At 53.1% G+C, this 22786-nt stretch overlaps 2 protein-coding genes across 5 annotated transcripts in view; both read right to left on the reverse strand.

Moving 5' to 3' along the window:
- Positions 1-6379, reverse strand: part of SPAG7 (sperm associated antigen 7) — a 9078-nt gene extending 2699 nt beyond the window's left edge. The window contains exon 1 of the mRNA XM_023184702.1: positions 6106-6379. Coding sequence (XP_023040470.1) covers positions 6106-6190 — 85 coding nt within the window. The 5' untranslated portion in view covers positions 6191-6379. The remainder of the gene's footprint in view (positions 1-6105) is intronic.
- A 3-nt stretch (positions 6380-6382) lies between these two features.
- On the reverse strand, positions 6383-22550 carry CAMTA2 (calmodulin binding transcription activator 2). 4 transcript variants are annotated; one of them, XM_026449110.2, is made up of 19 exons: positions 22054-22550; positions 21835-21970; positions 21167-21238; positions 20764-20917; positions 20311-20445; positions 18772-19706; positions 17574-17700; positions 16127-16261; positions 12806-12921; positions 11988-12172; positions 11566-11644; positions 11170-11392; positions 10635-10939; positions 8725-8921; positions 8292-8475; positions 8019-8090; positions 7537-7724; positions 7292-7366; positions 6383-7205 (listed from the first exon to the last, which is right to left on the reverse strand). In XM_026449110.2, the coding sequence occupies exons 2-19, from the start codon at positions 21859-21861 to the stop codon at positions 7142-7144; spliced, it is 3273 nt and encodes a 1090-aa protein (XP_026304895.1). In that variant the 5' UTR covers positions 21862-21970; positions 22054-22550; the 3' UTR covers positions 6383-7141. The 4 variants fall into 4 exon arrangements, with proteins under 4 accessions (XP_026304895.1, XP_026304894.1, XP_026304897.1 ...); XM_026449109.2 differs by having other exon boundaries at positions 21167-21253; XM_026449112.2 differs by lacking the exon at positions 21167-21238 and having other exon boundaries at positions 20764-20828.
- Positions 22551-22786: the final 236 nt, after the last annotated feature.

A 22786-nucleotide genomic window follows, 5' to 3' on the forward strand; every position in this document is an offset into this window, starting at 1 on the left:
TATATATGTGTGTGTGTATATATGTGTGTGTGTATATATATGTGTGTGTGTGTATATATATGTGTGTATATATATATATATATATATACACACACACACACAAAAAAAATTAGCCAGGCGTGGTGGCGGGTGCCTGTAGTCTCAGCTACTTGGGAGGCTGAGGCAGGAGAATGGCATGAACCTGGGAGGCCAAGCTTACAGTGAGCCGAGATGGCGCCACTGCACTCCAGCCTGGGCAACAGAGCTAGACTCCACCTCAGAGAAAAAAAAGAGAGAGAGAGAGATTAAGAATAACAATAATACAATAGAACAATTATAACAATGTACTGAAATAAAAGTTTGTGGCTGTGCTCTCTCTCTCTCTCAAAATATCTTATTGTATATAATAGTTCTGGGCTGCAGGTAACTAAAACCTTGGAAAGCAAAACCTTGGATAAGGGAGAAGCAGGGACTACGGTATCTGGCATCAGGCGAGACCCTGAAGTACTGAGATGATTAAGACACGATGTGGCCCTTCAAGAGTTCCCAGTTTAGTGGGAGTGACAAAGATCAGAATAATGCTTAACCCCCTTTTCCAACTCCACTGGGGAAACCAATTAACAAACATTGATTGATTGATTGATTTTTGAGATGGAGTCTCGCTCTGTCACCCAGGCTGGAGTGCAGTGGCATAATCTCAGCTCGCTGCAACCTCCGCCTCCCGGGTTCAAGCGATTCTCCTGCCTCGGCCTCCCAAGTAGCTGGGACTACAGGCACACACCACCACACCCGGCTAATTTTTGTATTTTTAGTAAAGATGGGGTTTCACCATGTTGGCCAGGCTGGTCTCAAACTCCTGAGCTCAGGTGATCCACCCACCTCGGCCTCCCAAAGTGCTAGGATTACAGGCGTGAGCCACTGCACCCGGCCTATATATTTATTTATTTTTGGGACAGGATCTCACTTTATTGCCCAGGCTGGAGTGCAGTGGCACAATCACAGCTCACTGTAGCCTTGACCTCCTTGGCTCAAGGGATCCTCCTACCTTAGCTTCTCAAGTAGCTGGGGCCACAGGCGTGTGCCTCCATGCTCATCTACTTTTTAAAAAATAATTAAACAAAAATATTTGTGAGATGAGGTCTCACTACGTTGCCCAGGATGGTTTTTTTTTTTTTTTTTGAGACGGAGTCTCACCCTGTCACCCAGGCTAGAGTGCAGTGGCACAGTCTTGGCTGACTGCAACCTCTGCCTCCCAGGTTCAAGAGATTCTCCCACCTCAGCCTCCTGAGTAGCTGGGACTACAGGCGTGTGGCACCACACCTGGCTAATTTTTGTATTTTTAGTACAGATGGGGTTTCAGTATGTTGGTCAGACTTGTCTCGAACTCCTGACCTCGTGATCTGCCCGCCTCAGCCTCCCAAAGTGCTGGGATTATAAGTGTGGGCCCAGGCTGGTCTTGAACTCGGCTTCAAACACCCCTCCCACCTGGGCCTCTCAAACTGCTTAAGAGGCTTGAGCCTCTGCACCCAGCTTTGGATTTTTTTTTTTTTTTTTTTAATTTTCTGTTAAGATGGGGTCTCAGTTGGTTGCCCAGCCTGGTCTCCAACTGGCTTCAAGCAATCCTCCCACCTTGGCCTTCCAAAGTGTTGGGATTGAAGGTGTGCGCCACCATGCCCGGACTATAGTTAGTTCTTTGTACATTGTGGGCATAAAATAAATGTTTGGGCTGAGCGTGGTGGCTTACGTATATAATCCCAGCATTTTGGAAGGCCAAGGTGGGAGGACTGCTTGAGGCCAGAAGTTCAAGACCAGTGTGGTCAATATAGTGAGACCCTGTCTCTACAAAAAATAAAGAATTAGTCAGGCATGGTGATGCATGCCTGTAGTCCCAGCTACTCGGGAGGTTGAGGTAGGAAGCTCACTTGAGCCCGAGAGGTCTAGGTGACAGAGCAAGACCCTGTAAAAAAAAAAAAAAGAACCATAATGCATCTGGGAAGGAAAACAGACTAAGACCCTGGCCTCAAAGAGTCTATCATCTCGTTGTCTACACAGGAAAGGGGAATTTTTTTTTTTGAGACAGAACCTCGTTTTGTCACCCAGGCTGGAGTGCAGTGGCATGATCTTGGCTCACTGCAACCTCCACCTCCTGGGTTCAAGCGATTCTTCTGCCTCAACCGTCTGAGTAGCTGGGACTATAGGCACCCGCCACTACACCCAGCTAACTTTTATATTTTTAGTAGAGATGGGGTTTCACCATGTTGGCCAGGCTGGTCTCGAACTCCTGACCTTGTGATCCACCTGCCTCGGCCTCCTAAAGTGCCAGGATTACAGGCTTGAGCCACCGTGCCCGGCCAGAAAGGGGAAATTCCTATATTTTGTAAAATCCTCCACTTCCCACTTCTACAGACAGGATAAAGCCGAAATGGATAATCTGACACCCTTCTCCTTTGGGAATCCAAGGTTAGCTGTGAAGGGTCTTTTTTTTCTGAACTCTTGGGCTCAAGAGATCTGCCTGCCTCTTGCCTAAAGATGCCCGAGACCCCATCTTTACAGAAAACTTAAAAAAACAAAACAAAACAAAACAGCCAGCTCTAGGTGCAGAGACTCAAGCTTCTCAAGCAATTTGAGAGGCAAAGGTGGGAGGATCACTTGAGGCTGGGAGTTCAAGACCAGCCTCCTAAAGTGCTGGGATTACAGCAGTGAGTCCCCTCGCCTGGCTAAGGGTCTTATTTAACTTTCTTCCTCTTCCTTAGATCCTGCCTCTGCGCCAGATCTCCTCTGCCTCTGGAGGAGGAAGAGGAATTTCTAACCCGGGCCCTCCATGCTTGCCTGTCTTCCCCACGATGTGATTTTACTACCTCTTGAGATTTGGGTGGATGCTTTTTCCTATTCCTGCTCCTCAGCCTGAAATTTTTCTCTCTTTTGCCATTTCAAATCCTTTACATCCTTAAGGCCTCCTTCTTCCACAGGATCTGAATCCTCTCCAGCTGCACTGAACCTCTCCCCATCATTTATTTATTGATTTATTTCAAGAGAGAGTCTCGCTCTGTGCCCAGGCTGGAGTGCAGTGGCGCGATCTCGGCTCTCTGCAACCTCTGCCTCCCAGGTTCCAGTGATTCTCATGCCTCAGCCTCCTAAGTAGCTGGGATTACAGGTGTGAACCACCACATCTGGCTACTTTCTTTTTCTTTTTCTTTTTATGAGATGGAGTTTCGCTCTCTTTGCCCATGCTGCAGTGCAGTGGAACAATCTTGGCTCACTGCAACCTCTGCCTCCCGGGTTCAAGTGATTCTTCTGCCTCAGCCTCCCAAGTAGCTGGGATCACAGTCACGCGCCACCACACCTGACTAATTTTTGTATTTTTAGTAAAGATGGGGTTTCTCCATGTTGGTCAGGCTGGTCTCGAACTCCCGACCTCAGGTCGGAGTTCATCTATCCGCCTCAGCCTCCCAAAGTGCTGGGACTATAGGTGTGAGCCACCACGCCTGGCCATTTTTTTTTTTTTTTTGTATTTTTCGTAGAGACGATGTTTCACCATGTTGGCCAGGCTAGTCTTGAACTTCTGACTTCAAGTGATTTGCCTGCCTCAGCCTCCCAAAGTGCTGGGATTATAGGCATGAGCCATGGTGCCCAGCCCTCTCCCCATTTTTTAAAATAACTCCATGCCTTTGCACATGTTCCTCTGGTTTAATGCTTTTCCTCCTCTTGCAAACATTGAGATCTACCATGAGTCAGAGTTACTTCTTCCCCTGGGCTCCAGGCTCCGTTGGCTCAGACACCCAGCATAGCATAGAGAACTAACATATCATAACTTTTTGTCTTCTTTAGCATAGTATGAGCTCCTGGAGGGCAGGGATCCTGTTCATCTACTGTTCAGTTATCCTCTGGAGCCCCAGGGCCTGACAGCCTAGGAGCTGTCATCCCTCTGCCCTCACTGACCATCAGGGCATTTCATTTTTTGTTGTTGGAAACAGTCTCAATTTCACGGCCCAGACTGGAGTGCAGTGATGCAATCACCTCTCACTGCAGCCTCAACCTCCCAGACTCAAGTGATAAGTGATTCTCCCCCCTTTTGGAATTTTCCCAAGATTCTCCGGAGAATTGGGACCACAGGAGCGCGCCACTGAGCCCGGTTATTATTTATTTATTTATGAGACGGAGTCTCGCTCTGTTGCCCGGCTAATATTTATTTATTTATTTATTTATGAGACGGAGTCTCGCTCTACCGCCCGGCTAATATTTATTTATTTATTTATTTATTTATGAGACGGAGTCTCGCTCTACCGCCAGGCTGGAGTGCAGTGGGGCAATCTTGGCTCACTGCAACCTCTGCCTCCCGGGTTCAACCGATTCTCCTGCCTCAGCCTGTTGAGTAGCTGGGATTACAGGCACGCGCCACCATGTCCAGCTAATTTTTGTATTTTTAGTAGAGACGGGGTTTCACCATGTTGGCCAGGATGGTCTTGATCTCTTGGTCTCATGATCGCCCGCCTCGGCCTCCCAAAGTTTTGGGATTACAGGGGTGAGCCACAGCGCCCGGCCAATTTTTGTATTTTTTTGTAGAGACGGGGTTTCTCCATGTTGCCTACACTGGTCTTGAACTCCTGGGCTCAAGCGATCCGTCCGCCGCAGCCTCCCAAAGTGGTGGGATTACAGGTGTGAGCTACAAGGCCGGACCCCACTGACTGTTCTTTAACTGGTTTTCGAGTCTTCTCTGCATCTAGAGAAGTGGCATAAGATTATGGTCAAGAACATAGGCTTCAAGCCCAGCCATACCTGGGTTTGAAACTCTGCCACTTACCAAACTAACCATGTGACCTCAGGCGAGTGACTAACTTAAGCTTCCTAGTCTGTCAATGCCGCCGGTGATCACCCACTTAAACAGTCAGTCATCAGAGAATTAAAGAATTCCAGTTCCCCATTCCCATCATGCTTCCTCCTTCCTCAGAGATTTCAAATAGACTCTTCTGCCTGTAACATTTTGCTTCTCTCTCTCATTTACAGAATTATCTGTTCTGATCTCGGCTCACTGCAGCCTGGGGGAGAATCTCAGGTGGCCGCTCTCACACTTATTTTTCTCTCAGAGCACTTATCAAGTTGGTTATTAAACTTCCGTGTGATCACTGCATCAATGAGTGCCCCAGCCCCGGACTGTGGCCTCCCTGAGGGGTACCCCTGGCCCCTAACAGTTGTTCAGGAAATAACGAGACGAAGTGTAGGCATCCAGCACCCCTTGAATACTTGGAAGGCGTCCTGCCTGCCCTGGCCCCCCTGGGGCACGTGAGGAGCCGGGACAAGGCTCGTCCGCGGTCAAGGTCCGCAGGTTTGGAAGTTGGGGTCCTGCATTCCGCCAGGATCATCCCAAGCCCCAACACGAGCAACCCCGGGGAGGCTCCCACCGCCCCGCCGGGCCGCGCCCTACGCCCGCCGCCGAACTCCAGCCAGCCCGCAGGGAAGCTACTCAGAGAACGCAGGCGGAGACAGTGGCCAATCGGACCCGGCGGGCATTCTCATCCCTCCAATCAACACTACGATCCGCCCGGGCAGCTCGGGAATTTAAGGATACAGATGGGAAAAAGGTTGTAGTAAGGAGGCAGAAGGGACTGGGTTAAATCAAGCAGGAGGGGCAAGAAGACACACAGGACCCAACAACCAATGGGAGTTCTGAGGCTTGGGTGGGTCCGAAGGAAGGTCGAACAGGCCTAGGAGGCAGAGCTTTAAGTTGAGATAGCCAATGGAGATGAAGGCAGAGTAGATGGGCGTGTCCTATATCCAATGGAAATAGAGCTAGAGGCGGGCGGGGCAGGAATGCGGCAGGTTGGAGACACCCTACCAATCAGACCAGGTCAGCAGCGGACAGGCGGGCCGATTGGCTAATGGGAAACAAGGACTGCGGAAGGCCAGGGTCGGGAGAAGAGGCAGGAGGCTGGCGCTATCTTTCAGGTAGCCAATCACTGTCCGCTAAGAACAGCGGGCGTGTCAGCAGCCCTTTTAGGGACTCTGAGGGTCTCGGAAGGGGCCTGTGAGGGGTCTTTCAAGGTTGAGGAGGCGGCATCGTCCAAAGAGGGAAAAGTGCGGTCCTGAGAACCGGGCAAAGGAAGGCGGTTGTGAATTTGGGATCCTCACCTCGGGCCTTGCGCCGAGTCTCCTGGTCACCGAGGCTGGGTGGCTTCTCCATGGAGCTCAGGATGGAGCCCAGTAGGTCCGCCATCTTGGGAGTGACTGAGAGGGGGCGGTGCGTCTTAAAGGGAAGGGCGGAATGCCTTTAAGGCCGGAAACACGTCGGAGGCGGAAAATCCCGAGCCCGCCTGGCCCGGGCGCAGATCGGAGGCCAGCGGCGCGTGGCGACCTCCAGCTGGCCGAGGCCCCGCCCCGCCCCCGTAGACAGAGTCCGCAGGCTGGCTGGTGCAGCGATGTTTAATGGCAATTTGTATAAACCAAGCCCATGCACAAGTAGAAAGTGCCCGTGGAGCCGGCAGGAGGCCCCCGCCGCGCTAGAGAACCACAAGCCCGGCCGTGCAGCCCTCCCCGCGGCGCCTTAAATAGATTCTTCACTATACTCTGTATGTTACAGTATGTACAAGACCCCTCCCCTCGGGGGACGGGGCGGACTCCGCAACGCGTTCCTATGTACACCACCTCCCCTTCGGCCCTGAGGTCGGTGGCCAGAGTCGGGTGATGGGGTAAGACAGGGCCAGAAAGGGAGGAAACAGACGCAAACATGCGGAGTCGGGTGGGGGCATGGTCAGCCCTGAAACACGAGGGGCGTGCGCAGCGAAGGCAGAGGTGGGAACCGAGGCGGATACATTCAGAGACGCGTCGAACAAATAAATAAGGCAAGTCAGGAGGGGGCCGAGTCGGGTGCAGGCAGGAGGAGCTGGGGAGCAGGGGCAGGCAGGGCTCTGGAGGTCACAGCGGAAGATGCAGGTATGTGGGGCGCGGCTCTTCTGGAGCCAGGACCAAAAGAGATGGGGCACGACCAGGAGGGACGAGGAGAGGGGTGTGGGAGCAAGGCGTGGGGAGGAGGGAGGAGGCCTACAAAGGGCTCCAACAAAGGTGAACGGGAAAGCTGCCGACAGGGGCTCCCCCTGCCCCAGAAAGCCCTCTCCCTGTTAAGACTGCACGAGGCGTCCCCAGGGTGGTGAGAAAGGCGGTGGCCAGGTCAGGTGGCCAGTCCCGGCTGGGGAAGCCCTTCTAGCTCCTGGTTCTGCTTCAGTTCCCTCATCCTGCAGAGAGAGAGACAGGAGTCAGAGAAGACTGGCGATCAGGACAGGTGGCAGAGCAAAAGCCCAGGGGGAGAAGGGATGAGTACCTGTGTCGGCAGCGCCGCAGGAATCTCATGATCTTCCGGGCTGCCTGGTCCTGCTTCTTGGTGAGAAAGGAGCCTCTGGTGAAAGAAAGAAAAGATGGACCTCACAGAACCCCCCAGGCATTGCATGCCTTCCGCCCCCTGGAACCCTAGGCAGAGAATGGCAGTGAGGCAAGATGATCAAGATGAATAAGGGGGAATGGCGTGGATGCAGTGGGTGGGCACAGAGGGCTGGGGCTGAGCCCTACTTGTTGCGGGCAGGCAGGGTGGCTGAAGGCCGGTGGGGAGGGCCAGGCCTGCGGCGGTAGGAGCGGTAGTGCTGCTGGATGAGCACAGCCGCTCGCCGGCTCTGCTGAAATCGCTTCTGTTCATAGTAGCTTCGGAACTTGCTCTGGATCAGGATGGCCGCCTGGGTCATCTTCTTATAGAGTGCAAACTGCAGGGGTGGGGAGGAGGGACAGGGGCTGAAATCAAGGGACAGAGACCCAAAGCCCTGGGGCTCACCCAAGATAGGCTGATGCACGGCTCTTTCTGTAACCCACACACTCAAGGAAAGTCTGAATCATCACAGACCTCACACTCAGATCTCATGCCTAATACCTTAAGTGCAATCCAGGTCAGCTTGTGGAGAGAGAAGGGGAGTTAGGACTCTGGCAACGTTCTGGAATGGTTAGGCGTGGGTGTGGGTTGGTGGGTTGGTGGGTATGCTTTTGAGGGAGAAGGGTCTCACCTGCTTGTACTTCCGGTAACAGCGCTGGATTACAGCTGCTGCTACCTCCTGCTGCTCCTTCAGCCGCCGGCCCTGAGGGGAGAGAAGTCTCAGCACCTCATGACCCACATAATGGGATATCTGACTTGTTCCTCCAACTTTTCTGGGGTTCCCCCGACCCTTTACCCCATCCAAGGCCTGTCTGCATGACTGCTCGTCCTCCAAACGCCCTGGGGGCCCGGTCTCCCCTGACTGGAGATGGTATAATTCATCCTCAGCCCCCATCCCTCTGACCTTGTACTTTCGGAAGGCCGTCTGGATGACTCGGGCCGCCTCATACAGTTCCCGCTGCTCATGATCGGATAGTGTCAGCAGGGCAAAATCACTTTCCATCTTGCCACTGGTAGATGCAGAGAGAAACTCTGCCCAGGAGGGTGCTGGAGGGACAGCCAGGCGACCTCGCTCAAAGGGCAGTTCGCTGTAGGGGGCAGGGAAAGAGGGTGTCATGAAGCATCTGAAGTCTTTCCTCTGCTACCTATGGATGGCTATGAAGGAAGACCACCAGCAACTGAGTCTGGAGAGTGACTTCAGAGTTCATCAGCCAGCTCAGTTCGCTTCTCCAAGGCCCTGGGGCCTCAGCCAGAATGGAGCTTTGGCTGTGGAAAGCCACCTTTCTCCCTTCCTCCCATCTTTGAAGAATCTGGAGGCTTTGTCCTGAGCTAGTCACCTGGGAGGGGTTGAACTGGGGAAATGGTCCACATTCTCCAGGTAGCTGGCCAGCCAGGACATGGTCTCACTGAGTCCCACAGCCCCTGTCCGCTCCCGCATTGAGGCTCCAGCCTCAGGCAGCCCCACAAAGTCCTCTCGTTTAATCCGCTCTGGTGTGGCTTCGATGATCTGCTTGGCCAGTGAGATCATGTCCACCTGGATGAAGGGAGAAGCTGAGTGAACCCTTAGGGGCCCCAACTGCCAGCTGTAACCTCCGTCCATTCCTGGCCCGTTCCTTCTCTCCCTGCCAGGCGCTGCTAACCCTGTCTTTCTGGGCCACTGTTCCAGACTCCTTCACTGATACTGGTGGGGATCCCACTTGGGGGTCCTCTGTGCTGAGATGCTATGGAGAATACAGGATAAAAAGGAGATACTCCCAAGTGGGGATTCAGAAGCTGAACAAATGGAGGACTTGACACCTTTTCAGGCCAACCATCCACTGTCCTACCTGGGCCTGCCCCATGCCAGCTGACCAGCACATGCTCCCCATAGGCTTGGCTGTGCCCACCCCCAGCTCCCTTTCAACTCTCCAAGAACCGTCCCAACACTTGCCAACTACTGCCCTGATGAATGGCTCCAGTCTGGCCTTTGCTCCAGCCCTGAAGCCTATGCTCCAGTACTTCCTGCTGGACACACTCAACACGGCCTACTTGTGGAGTTCTCTTAAGCTTTTTGTACGTAAAGTGCCACCCACTCACTCCCATTAGTCTCTCTAAACCAGATATGTTCCCAGTCTCTAGCAGACAAGTACAAGGCTATACTTGAAGATTTACTTTCATTCCACAGACTTTCTTAGCTTTATCATTGCAAGCCTCCTTCCTGCATCAGATCACTGCCAAATACCCCCATCTTGCCAACCTTACTTCTCCACACAACTCCCAGCTGCCCTGTGTCATCTTGGTTCTCCTAGAACCTTGTCCCTACATGGATCAACAGGTAACTCCTACAAACCAGCTCTAACTGAAGATATTCCCCAGAATTTTCGTGTGTTATAGGGACAGGGTTTCTTGCCCAGGCTGGAATGCAATGGTAGTCAGCTCACTGCAGCTTCATACTCCAGGGCTCAAGGGGTTCTCCTACTTCAGCCTCCCAAGTAACTACAACTACAGGTGTGTGCCACCATGCCTACTTTTTAAAAATGACTTTTTTTAAAGTAATTGGCCAACGTCTCATTTGAGACTGGTCTCAAACCCCTGGCCTCAAGTGATGCCATCCTCCCACCTCGTTCTCTAAAGTGCTGGGATTACAGGGGTGAGCCACCGCACCCAGCCGGAATATTTTTAAATGCTTTTTATATTTTAAATCTTACTATTTTGTCTTTCTATTTTTTTTTTTTTTGAGACAGAGTCTCACTCTGTCACCCAGGCTGGAGTGCAGTGGTGCAATCTCAGCTCACTGCAGCCTATGCCTCCCAGGTTCAAGCGATTCTCATGTCTCAGCCTCGCAAGCAGCTGGGATTACAGGCACGTACCACCATGCCCAGTTAGTTTTTGTATCTCTTATAGAGGTGGGGTTTCGCCATGTTGCCCAGGCTGGTCTCAAACTCCGGGCCTGAAGTGATCCACCTGCCTCGGCCACCCAAAGTGCTGGGATTGCAGGTGTGAGCCACCCAGCCCGGTCAAAAAAAATTTTTTTTCCAACATCTGAATTGTGGGATCAGCCAGAATTTTTAACCTCCACTGCCTCATGACTTCACGGTCACATGGTCTGAAAGGCGCTAATAAGCAAAAGGCTACCTTGCCTGTCCCAAAATGAAGTAAATGGGTCCTTCCTAAACTGAAGCTAGACTTTGATTGTGCTTCATGGAAGTTGGCCTCACCCTACCTACTCCACTTCTAGCCCCCATAACTCCGTCGACAGAAGCAGTACCGGGATCACATCCACAGCCTGTGGGCTGTCGGCGTCCTCTGGAGCGGCCCCATCATCTGAGGCTGGTGGGAGAGCAGGAGGGGAGGACAGGGGCCCCTTGGAGTTGGTAGCCTCATAGTCCATGAGGAGTAGGGGGGCCTCTGGGACACCAGAAGAAAGCTGGCCCGGGGCCATATCCTCCATAGTCATCTCAGAGGCTGGCAGAGGTGCAGGGGGGGGACTGCCATCTGGGGCACTAGAATAGGCTGATGTGACAGAGAAGGTGCCATCCGACAGCTCCGAGGGTGAGGAGACGCTGCTCAGACCTGTGTGGGGAGGGAAGAGAGTCAGGGCAGCAGGAGCCACGGCCATCCCTCGGTCGAGTCTCCTGCCTCTGCCATCCTGTTATCGGTCCCCCTGTCTGTTCTTGCTTCTGTTAGCTCATCCCTGCCTCTGTGGTTTGTCTCCTCTTTTACTCCTTTCCCACCCTTTGGCTTTGCCCTGGCCTAGCCTCCTGCCCACATCCCTCTCTCCAAAAGATTAGGGCCACCCTCACCAGTGTCTGGGCTGGAGGAGGGTGGTGACAGGGCAAGTGGGGGCTCCACCGAAGCCTCTTGTCTCTGTAGTTCCTCAAGGCAGCGGGCAAGGCGCACATGACCCCGGGAATGAGCCACAGACAATGGCAGACGGCCCAGAGAGTCGGGAATGCTCAGTGCCTGTCGGTTCCAACGGAAAAGGAGCACGGCAGCTTCCAGGTGTCCCAGGGCACAAGCCCACATCTGAGGAAGGGGGCGGGACAGGAGGTGGAGGTTGAGGCCTGGGGCTCTTCCTCCAGTAGTCGGGTCTTCAGACCCCAGCCCACCCCACTCCCTGCGTTCCTCAGGATCTTCCTTTTCAAGGGCGGTTCCCATCGCCCAGTGCCCCATGTGCACTCAGGAATTGTCATCCTCACCAGAGGGGTGCAAGAGAAATGATCCACGTTGAGCGGGTCAACCTCTTGCTCTAAGTCCAAGCTTCCAGTCTCCACACTCCTGGAGGGTTTGGGAGAGAGACAGCGGAGCCCAATGAGGGAAAAAGTGGGCAAAGTAAGAACGTCAGAAGTAAAGGCACTAGGAGGCAAGCTGTACAGGGCCGGTGGGAAGAGGCAGTCAAGGACACTAGTTTCAGGAGGTCAAGAAGTCAAAGTGTCTTAAGTCAGGATATGAAAGTTCCCCAAAATGTTAAGTCCTCTCCCAGCCCCCTCCCTTCCCACAATGACCCCAGCTCCCACTTGGTAGGGCCCCAGGTCCTCCAGTTCCTCTTCAGTCCCTCTTCCGTCCCCTGACACTTCTGTCCCAGAGGCTGCCCAGCCCTCACCCAGCTGCCCTTGCTCACCGCCACTGGCTCAGGGTCTCGATGAGGCGGGCATAGCCCTGGGCAGCAGCCAGGTGCAGAAGGCTCATGCCCCGGAAGGGGCTTCCGTGGGCCAGACGTTCAGGACCCTTCCAGGTGGAGCGTGGGATCATGCTTTCTACCAAGACCACTACCCGTGCCTCGAACCCAGGCCCCTGGCCTTCATCCTGCGATATACACACTCTTAGGCAGAGACCCAGGTATCTGCTCCCCTGGCTTGGGATGGCCTTGGCCACCTCACATCTGTCCTCCCAGCTTCGAATTTTACCCCCTCCCCACACGTCCCACTCTAGGATCCCATCAGTTAAAGTTCCTGTGTGGCCTCAGTGTCTCCTGCTCCCATAGCCACTTCCTCCAGCCCATCCAGCAGCCAGAGCTCACACCGTCTTGCCCATGTGCCTTCCCATCAGCTCAGATGAATGCCCTATTCACACACGGCTTCTTCCCCTCAGAAGCCAGAGCCTCCTCTGAGCCGTTCCTCAGTCCTCTTCTTTCAGAAACTTGGGACCCACCGCGATCTAAGCCCCAAAATGCTCCTGGCCCCTCCCCCGCCCTCTCCTTCACCTCCACCCTTCTTCAGACCAGAAATAGTCTGAAGCCCGTCATGCCAAGAGGATGCCCAGAATAGCCACTCTATCCACGAGGTGGGGATGGGAACGGGGTGACGTCAGGGAGAGGGAAGACAGGCTGAGGAGGCTGGGGACAGGGGAGGGAGGAGAGCCACGGGCGCTAGACGTTTTCTTCAGCTGCGTCCTCCCCCTGCTTCCCACCAGAGACCACCTCGCTCCTCACAGAAGTACCTGAACTGGAGGAGCGTCAGGACCCCGGCAAGGCGCCTGCCCAGCTGCTGCGATCTCTGCCATCCGCTTCTCCATCTGCTCCAGTCGCTCTAGTATGGACATCCGGAACTGGTTGTCTGAGGGGGAACGGGTGTGGGAGGCTGAGTGGGCAGAGTCTAGGTGATGCCCTGAACACCAAGAGCAGACCTATCCCAAGATCTGGGGATGAGGACACAGAACCATATTCTTTTATCTTCCCCAAAACAGCAGCTCCTTTACCCCAATAAAGCCCACCCGGACTCAGTCCTTAAGCTAGGGCTGTGAATACTGCCCACTGACCTAGAACCCGGATCTGGAACCAAAACTGTTTCCTTTAAGGTACAGAGGTAGTAGGAATTCCCAAATGGCCATCTCGCCTTCTGCAGTCCCAAATCCCATGCATACACACTCTTCCCCCCAGCCTTTTCCTGGGGAAAATGTTCCGTCAGTTTTTGCAGCAGACACTACCTTTGTCCCCCATGGTGAAGGTGAAGGATTCCAGGGTCCCTCCTCTTTAATAACCACTGCCCCAAAGAGCTCAGGGACTGTGATTTGAAAAGCACCTCTCCCTCCTCCCAGCCCCCTGCAGCTGTCCACAAAGAGGATGGTGGGGGAGGGAAGGTGACAGAGATGGATAGCCATGTCCATTTCTCCTCCTCCTCCTTCTGCCCCCCATACACAAATACACACACACACACACACATGCACAGACACACACATCCCCCCAAGCTGTAGGTGTCCCGTCTTGAGATCAAACAAGGACAAGAAGGGGAGGCGGGAGGGGATCAGAGCCGTAGGAAAACAGACACAGAGAAACAGGGTGAAGGTTGGAGATGTTCTGAAATGCCAGGATAGAAGGGGATGAAGGTACACAGGTGATAGTAAGGGAGGAGGACAGAGAATGATGAACAGAAACCCAAGTAAAACAAGGGGAGGAGAGAGAGCAAAAAGATCAAGGAGAATAGAGAAAGGACAGAGGAGGGCTGGGGGAAAGTGCCAAACAAGCAGTAAGAAAGGATGATCAAAGAGAGGCAAGTTAAGATATTGGTTCAAGAAGAAATGGAAAGAAGAGGGATGGAAGAGACTCATAGGAGAGATGGTAAAATGCAGATTAGACAGGGACAGAGAAATAAGGTAACGAACAGTCACAGGGCAGGACAGAGACAGCACAGGACTGAGAGACCCGGCCAGATCCCAAGGTAGGCAGACTCAAGTCAGAGACAGGCAACCCAGCACACACGCAGGCTTCGTGTGGGGGCCAGCTCCAAGGCCGAGGCAAAACTAGGGACCAGAGCTCCGGAGAGAGAAGTAAGGACAGAGAGAGACTAAGATAACACAGACGGCCGCAGAACTGAGAGGAACCAAGAGGCACCAACAAAGACACCAAGAGGAAGAGAGGGAGAAGAGCAAAGCTTGAGAAAGCAGCAGGTGCAGACAGAAACAGTGCTCAAGGCCACAAGAGAGAGAACCAGTAACAGGAACAAAAACAATCCCAGATTTAAATAAATACACACACATATATATACATGTATGCGTGTGCCTCCGTGTTTGTGTTAGTACACCATGTTATTAGCAATGGATATCACTGAGAAGTAGTAGTATAGGAAATTTTTCTTTTCTTTTTTTTTTTTTTTTTGAGATGGAGTCTTGCTCTGTTGCCCAGGCTGCAGTGCAGTGGCACGATCTCAGCTCACTGCAACCTCCGTCTCCCGGGTTGGAGCAGTTATCCTGTCTTGAGCTCCCGTGTAGCTGGGATTACAGGCACGTGCCACCACGCCTGGCTAATTTTTGTATTTTTAGTGGAGACGGGGTTTCACCATATTGGTCAGGCTGGTCTCAAACTCCTGACCTCAGGTGATCCATCTGCTCTGGCCCCACAGAGTGCTGGGATTACAAGTGTGAGCCACTGGGCCCAGTCGGAATTTTTATTTTCTATTTTGTGCTTTTGTGTAATTTCTGAATTTCCATTAATGAACGCATCTTTATCATCAGAAGAGAAAAAACAATAGAAATTTAAATATGTAACTACAGCTGGGTGTGGTGGCTCACGCCTGTAATCCCAGCACTTTGGGAGGCTGAGCAGGGCGGATTGCTTGAGGTCAGGAATTCGAGACCAGCCTGACCAACATGGAACACCCTGTCTCTACTAAAAATACAAAAAATTAGCTAGGCGTGGTGGTGGGCGCCTGTGATCCCAGCTACTCGGGAGGCTGAGGCAGGAGAATCACTTGAACCCTGGAGGTGGAGGTTGCAGTGAGCTGAGATCGTGCCACTGCAATCCAGCCTGGGAGACACAGCGAGACTCTGTCTCAAAAAAGAAGAGAAAAATAAATAATAAATATATAAACTTGTGCATAGCACCTATATATTGCTCTAGACACTGTCCCTGCCCTGCCTGTTGACCTTCCTTGTCTAGATTCCACCGTTTGGGATGGAGGGCAGGTCAAGAACTGATATAAAGGCCGGGCACGGCGGCTCACGCCTGTAATCCTAGCACTTTGGGAGGATGAGGCGGGTGGATCATGAGGTCAGGAGATCGAGACCACCCTGGCTAACACGGTGAAACCCCGTCTCTACTAAAAATACAAAAAGAAAAAGAAATTAGCCGGGCGTGGTGGCGGGCACCTGTAGTCCCAGCTACTCCGGAGGCTGAGGCGGGAGAATGGCGTGAACCCAGGAGGCGGAGCTTGCAGCGAGCCGAGATCACGCCACTGCACTCCAGCCTGGGCGACAGAGCGAGACTCTGTCTCAAAAAAACAAAAAAGAACTGGTATAAAAATGACCCCAAGATTCACGGGGAAGAGGAGGTGAGGGAAGTTTGCTGCCACATTTAGAAATCACTAATGAAGGGCTGGGCGCGGTGGCTCACGCCTGTAATCCCAGCACTTTGGGAGGCCGAGGCGGGAGGATCATCTGAGGTCGGGAGTTTGAGACCAGCCTGACCAACATGGAGAAACCCCGTCTCTACTAAAAATACAAAAAAATTAGCCGGGCATGGTGGCACATGCCTGTAATCTCAGCTACTCTGGAGGCTGAGGCAGGAGAATCGCTTGAACCCGGGAGGCGGAGGTTGCAGTGAGCCAAGATTGCGCCACTGCACTCCAGCCTGGGCAACAAGAGCGAAACTCAGTCTCAAAAAAAAAAAAAAAGAGAGAGAAATCACTAATGAAACAGGAATTGAAAAAAAAAAGAATGGTAAAGTTGGGGCTCAGTGGTGGTCACCTGAACCCTGAGGGGTCTAGGAGCATGTCATGCTCAAAGGCTATGGGCCCAATACTTGGGGTCAGAGGGCTAGGTACTCACCGTCCAGTGACAGCCAGTCAAGTTGAGTACTAGGCAGAGACAGGAATCGGCGGGCTCGATACTCAAAGAGCACAGAAGCAGAAAGGGGCCCCTCCCGCCCTGCCACCTGCAAAGACACCAGCCCTACCTCATGGGCTGGAGAGGGCAGGATCAGCAAGAAGGGCTCTCTTTGCCTGGCTCCTTCTCTGGCTACCTGGGTCAGCCATAGACAATTATTCCATAGCTATTTCCCGTACTGCCCTGCTGTGGGCCAAGAGGCCCCTGGCTACAGTGGCCTTGGCACTAACTGGGAAGGGAGTCCATTTGTTTGAGAACTTAATAGATACTATGGGCCAGAGAGCCCTTCAATTCTAGACCCTGTAGTTGAAGATACTTGTTATTCAGCAAGAAGGTTTGGAAACTGAGCGTCAAGAGACTAATTATGAACAATTTGATGTTGGAAAATCCTCTTGATCCCTGGATCAGAGTCCAGACGTTATGACCTTGTTACTGAGATGGAGGAAAGGGGAGCTCGCTGCTCATAAACAGTGTCCACTGGCCATAAGGATGGAACCAGCAGGCCCTGATGCTAAGAGCAGGTGCTGAGACTTTTTCTCCCAGTCCCCAGATTCTCTGGTCTCATCCCCTTTCCACCCACACATGCTGGATGCCTCTGTAGAGACTGGGGGCAAACACACTCACAGACAGCAAAGCTGCCAACCTGTCACTTTGGTGGTCCTTGAGGTCCCCCAGTAAGGCTGATTTTTGAGTGTAGGGTAAGGGCAAGGCTGGTGGCAAAAGGGCAGAGATGAACCTTGGCAATGAAGTCTAGACCAGTGCTGTCCAAAAGAACATTTCTGCAGTGACAAAAACGTTCTATGTCGTCACTATCCAACAGGGTAACACCAGCCACGTGTGGCTACTGGGCACTTGGAATGTGGTCATTGAGACTGGGGAAGTCCATTTTAAGTATTCTTTAGCTTTAATTAAATAGGCTCATGTGGCTAATGGCTACCATACTGGACACCACAGTTCTAAAAGCCAATGTCCTTCAGTCCCAAGACTGGTTAGAGGACACCCACATGTCTTCTTTCTCCTTCCCCTGGGGGGTGGAGTGGGAGACTCTGGCTCTAACTAGGCCAGAAAGCCTGGACGGACATTAGAAATCCCTTTGGTCAATGCCTAACCCTACAGGAGGGGAGGCGAAGGACCTCAGGAAGGATCAGAGTTATCTGACGTCACTGGTTAGCTAAGGAGTAGATTTCTTGGACCCGAACCTAGATCTGACACCTAAGTCCAGGCTCTTCTGCCTGCTGGGAGAGCATGGGGCTCAACCTCAGGACTGCATGAAGTCCTTGTGCTCTCAAAACAATCCATTCCTTCCCAGTGCTTTCTGGAAGCCTGGAGGTCCTGATCTATCCTAACTGCCCACGTCAGTCCCTCCCCCTACAGTTCCCAATCCTCATACCGGGACAGTAGCAGCGTAAGACACCAGGCTGGACAAGTGAGGCTGGTACTGCGATGTGATCAAAGACACAGGAGTAATGCTCGGCGGCCTCGGTCCAAGGACCTGTGATGAGCACCTTGACCCCACCCTGCAGACAGAAGTCAGAGACCATGTGACTGGAGGTGGGCGTTCATCCACTCCCTCATTCATGTATTTAGAGCCTTACAGGGTTTGGCAGGTCCTGTGCTAGAGCCTGGGGGTACAGGGATAGACAGGACCCAGTGGGGTGAGGTCAGTTAGTCTATCCCTCCCCAACATTCCTCCTAAGTGGTTGCCTGGTCTCTACCTGAATCTGCCAGCAACTGGGAATTCAGGGCCTCTCCCAAAGCTACCACAGAGCTGTCACCAGAAGGAAGTTCTGTTCTTGGTCTAATTCACCCCCACTGCAGTTCCTCCTTTCCCTCTCAAAGGCAGCACAAAACAGAACTACTGCACTGCTGAAGACAGTCTTTCAGCTACTCAAAGTCTGCAATCACATCCCTGATCTTTCTTTTCTTCTCCAGGCTGCACAGCCCCAGTTCCCTACCCCTGAAAACAGTCAGGAAGGGAATGAGGTCCCAGGAGACTCCAGAAACCATGCTAACATGTGGAAGGGAGAGGAACAGAAAAAAGGTTAAGTTGCTGAGGACTCTGGAAACAGGAAAGCAGCTTCACTCTACGTAAAAAAGAGATTGGCGCCCGGGCGCAGTGGCTCACGCCTGTGATCCCAGCACTTTGGGAGGCCAAGACAGGCGATCACCTGAGGTCAGGAGTTCGAGACCAGCCTGGCCAACATGGTGAAACCCCGTCTCTACTAAAAATACAAAAATTAGCCAGGCGGGGTGGCGGGCACCTATAATCCCAGCTACTCAGGAGGCTGAGGCAGGAAAATCATTTGAACCCAGGTGGTGGAGGTTGCAGTGAGCCGAGATCATGCCATTGCACTCCAGCCTGGGCGACAGGGTGAGACTCAAAAAGAAAAACACAAAAAGATCTCCAAAAGAAAAAAAAAAAAACACAAAACAAGACAGGGATTGGGTAGAGAACTAAGAAGCCTCAGAAGCCATGAAAACTGAGGGAAACTGGGTCACAGACCACGGGGTAAGCATTAATACAATTTGTTTTGGGCAGTCAGAAAACAAATGGGAGGGAGAAGGGAGGAGATCAGCCTGAGCCTCACCTCTGGGTAGGACCACTCTGGGGAGAAGTCTGTGATGGTGCTAAGAGCAGGAGAGAGCTGGGGGGTTGGAGCAGGGATGCTTGCAGTTTCCTCACTGATGAGTTCTCCCATAAGGTCTGGGAATGATGAAAGACTGAAGGGCTCCAGTTCGCTGGCCCCAACAGGTCCTCCAAACAAGGCCTCTCCTCTTCCTACCCTGCTTGATGGCTCCAAGGGGGCAGGTGAGGGTGGGGGTGAGGGAGGGGGTGAAGGTATGGGTGGGGCAGCCCCCTGACCCTTGAGCTCCTCCCCACTGTCATCATCTTGGATGAAGAAGCAGTTTCCTCTTCTCCCACCTGCTCCCGACTGTGGGGGGGGCCCCCGAGCAGCTGCCTGGGGCTCCAGGGCAGCAGCAGGCTCTAGGGCAGAACAGGGGGTATGAGCGGCCTCTGCCTCGGGGAAGTCTGGGCTTACTCCCTGCCCCCCTCCATATGTCTGGCCCCTCTGGGGGCTGTTGAGAAAACGATCAGGGTCAAAGGCAGGACTGGGAGGAGCCGGTGGGGCAGACGGCTCAGTGCCTACAACCACTGCCAAACTCATGGAAGGCCTAGGATCAGCCTGGGGAGCCAAGTGCCTGGTGGGCGTCAAGCCCCCAGCCCGCTGCTCCAGTCCTGTCAGGAGGAGGATAGCTGTGCCTCCTCTTGAAGAACCCCCTCGAGAAGTGGGTGGGCTAGGTCTGATTTCCAGGGGCTCTGCAAAACCTGATGAGGAGGAAGAAGAGGAAGATGGGGAGGTGTGCGCCTTAGGGAGCTCTGGGGGAAGTGGGGCTATCAGTGGAGGAGGCTCTGGGGGGTGAGTGTGGGGGATAGAGGTCAGGGTTAAAGCTCGGGGCTCCACTTTGGGAGAGATGATGCGGTGTTTCGTGCTGCTGCATTTGTGGGTAAGGCTCCCAGAACCTGGAGTGGAGAGGAGTAGGAAGGAGAGAAGGTAAGACACATCATTCCGTACCCTTCTCTACCTTGAAGCCCTCAGAAGTATTTCCTGGGACGTCCCTATAAACCAGAGGTGTAATACTGCTTGTAGCTACTGGGAGGCATCAGAAATGTCTGTTCTCTACCCCCACCCTTTATTGCCCCTCCCCCTCTCCATTTCCCCCCAAAACAAGCAGAACCAGAGGAACACTGCAGAGGAGAACTGAGGGCTTGGGAGAGTAGCTAAAAGCCAAAGGTAAAGGCATAGGAAAAGGACAAAAGAACAGAACCAAGGGGGTGCCAACTAGGAGGAAGGCTAAGGCTGAGTGTCCTTGGTGGTGCTGAGGGGACAGGGATTGCTGAAGGTAGAAGACAGGAAGGGCAGAGGCTGCCAGGACAGCTGAGTGCAAGGCTGCAGCCAGTGTGCACCCAGATGGGAATATCTCTGTTCATCTGGCCCATCTTTCTGGGACATGCAAAAGACTTGCAAATCAGCATGCAAATCCCATCAAGACGGATATCCCCCTGCCTTGCGTAAGAGCAGGGTGGCTAGGTGGGAAGACAGCCAAAAGGTCAGGGAGTAACTTACCAAGTCCCCCACTGCAGAGGCAGGCGTGGGTTCGGGGCACAGGCTTGGTTGGGTGGGTGTCCAAAATCTGCTGCACCAGCTGTTCTACAGAGAACTCCTCTGTTCCATTCCCACAGCTCCATTTGATGCCATGAACTAGAGAAGTTAGGGGGAAGTGCTGTGGGACCCCCACGAAACAGGCCCCAGAGTACCTTGATGGCTCCTCCAAGCACCTGACACGCTTCAAGACTTCTGGCCAGGTGAACAGAGGCCAGCAGCCTCGAGACTGCTCAGACATGTCGCTTTAGTCCTTTCTCCGTATTCTAATACCTGAGAACACGCCAGGAATCCTAGCACCCTCCCAGCTTGGAGGGAGACGATCAGCCCTCAGGCTTTGGGTCCAGAACCATGGCCCCTCTGGGAGCCCTGTTTCTACTCTCCCCTTGGAGCTCTATCCCCACCCTGCTGCCTTACACATGGGCTTCAGCTGTCCCAACAACTCCTCCCGGGACCACTTCAGCCACTCTCGACGGTCGCTGCTGATGGAACAAAAGATGGGGCTGCAGCCCTTTCCACAGTCCTCCAGGGCTGGGACGTTCAGGTAGTGCACAAGGACGATGTCAGGGTTCTGAGAGCATAAGGGGACACACAGAGCCATGGGGTCCTGAGGTCCAGGGGCTCAGCTTCCTAATCCTCACTTCTTCCTGGGCACCCTCCTAACCTCACCCCCAATTTCTGACTCTCACCATCCCCAAGCCCCTTTCTCTTCTTCCCAGGCTCCTTTCCTCACTCAGAACTTAGTTATCCTTTCACTTCCTTCTTTGAGACCCTCAAAAAACCAGGAAGAGTGTGGCTCCCTGGGCTCTTCCGTCCTTACCTGGAGCAGCCAGTAGCAGCGCCGATGGAATGTGGGGACGATGGAAGAGTGAACGTAGCAGCCATAGAGACACTGCCAGGAGACAGGCTGGGGTGGGGGGAGGGCTAGTCTGCTCCCCAACTCTTCCTCTGTTCAGTCCCTTTGCAGGAATCCCAATCTTTCCACCAGTTCCTCTTCCACCCTTCCCCCACCCTCACCCCCACCTAGTCCCCATCCCTTTTGAAGCCCAGCAGCCCTGAGTTATAGATGAGCAGTGGGGCTGGGGCCTTACAGTCAGGACCAGATTTGAGATATGGGACTATCTAGAAACCAGAGGGCAGAGCAAGAAGGCATCGGAGATGAGGGGCAATGATCTGGGGAAGAGAAACCTGTGCTGAGAGCATCACTGCTGGGATCCCTGAGGGAAACACAAGAGCAGTGAGGGGCCTGGGCATCAGGGTTCTGGAAGGCAGGCATAGCCTACGGCCTGGACAGTTGAGTTGTGGAGGGAAATGGGAAGTGGAGAGTGGCCAAAGCAATGTCAGCCGACCCAAAGTGAGTGAGAAGGGAAGAGTAACTGGGAGGGGGCTGAGGTGGACAATGCCACCAAGCCCTGGTAGGGCGAGAGTCCAGCTAAGGGTGGAGGAGGGCAGGCTCGGGAAGATGAGCTGAAGGTCTGACTCTCTTACCTCCATGCCCTGGACCTTCAGCTTCATGTGGTCCTCTCGGGTGGTCTTCCCATCCTTCCGCTTCTTCCAGAGGTAGCCGTCCTTCCGGTATTTCACCTTCTTGCGATTGTAGAGGATGATGGAGCCGTTCTGAGGCCTGTGAAGGGAAGGGCTGCCCTGGAATTCTGTGAACAGAACCCAGAACCCCTGCCACTCCCCCACGTTCTCACACTTTCTCACCTTGTCTTTGGGGCACAAGACAGCCACTCGTCATGCTTCTCGAAGGTGATCAGGTAGGATGCAATCTCCTGTAGAAGAGTAGGCACTCAGGGGGGTGTCTCCTTCATAGTCTCAGCCTGGCCTCTTGGTCATCCTGTCAGTGTCTCACTCTCTGCTGAATTGTGGCAGCTAGTGGAGGATGCTTCTAGGTATCTGGACCCAGCAAGACCCACTGCCCTCCTAAGAACCCCTCTTTCGTCCTAAGACAAAAGTCTAACATTTTATCCTTCCCTTACTCCCACCTGGGGCTTTTATCTTGGGGGCAGGCCCACATTCTTCATCGTCCATTCATCATACTGTGAATTATTTTACTCTCCAAAAATCTCATTTCTGTGCCCCTTGCTTTTTTCTTTTCTTTTCTTTTGAGATGGAGTTTCACTCTTGTTGCCCAGGCTGGAGTGCAATGGCGCGATCTCAGCTTACTGCAACCTCTGCCTCCCAGGTTCAAGCAGTTCTCCTGCCTCAGTCTCCCAAGTAGCTGGGATTATAGGCATGCGCCACCATACCCGGGTAATTTTGTTGTTTGTTTTGTTTTGTTTTGTTTTTAGTAGAGATGGGGTTTCTCCACATTGCTCAGGCTGATCTCGAACTTCCGACCTCAGGTGATCCACCCGCCTTGGCCTCCCAAAGTGCTGGGATTACAGATGTGAGCCACCACGCCCAGCCTTTTTTTTTTTTTTTTTTTTTTTTTTTT

Source organism: Piliocolobus tephrosceles, chromosome 16, assembly GCF_002776525.5.
Source record: "Piliocolobus tephrosceles isolate RC106 chromosome 16, ASM277652v3, whole genome shotgun sequence".
Classification (NCBI taxonomy): Eukaryota; Metazoa; Chordata; class Mammalia; order Primates; family Cercopithecidae; genus Piliocolobus; species Piliocolobus tephrosceles.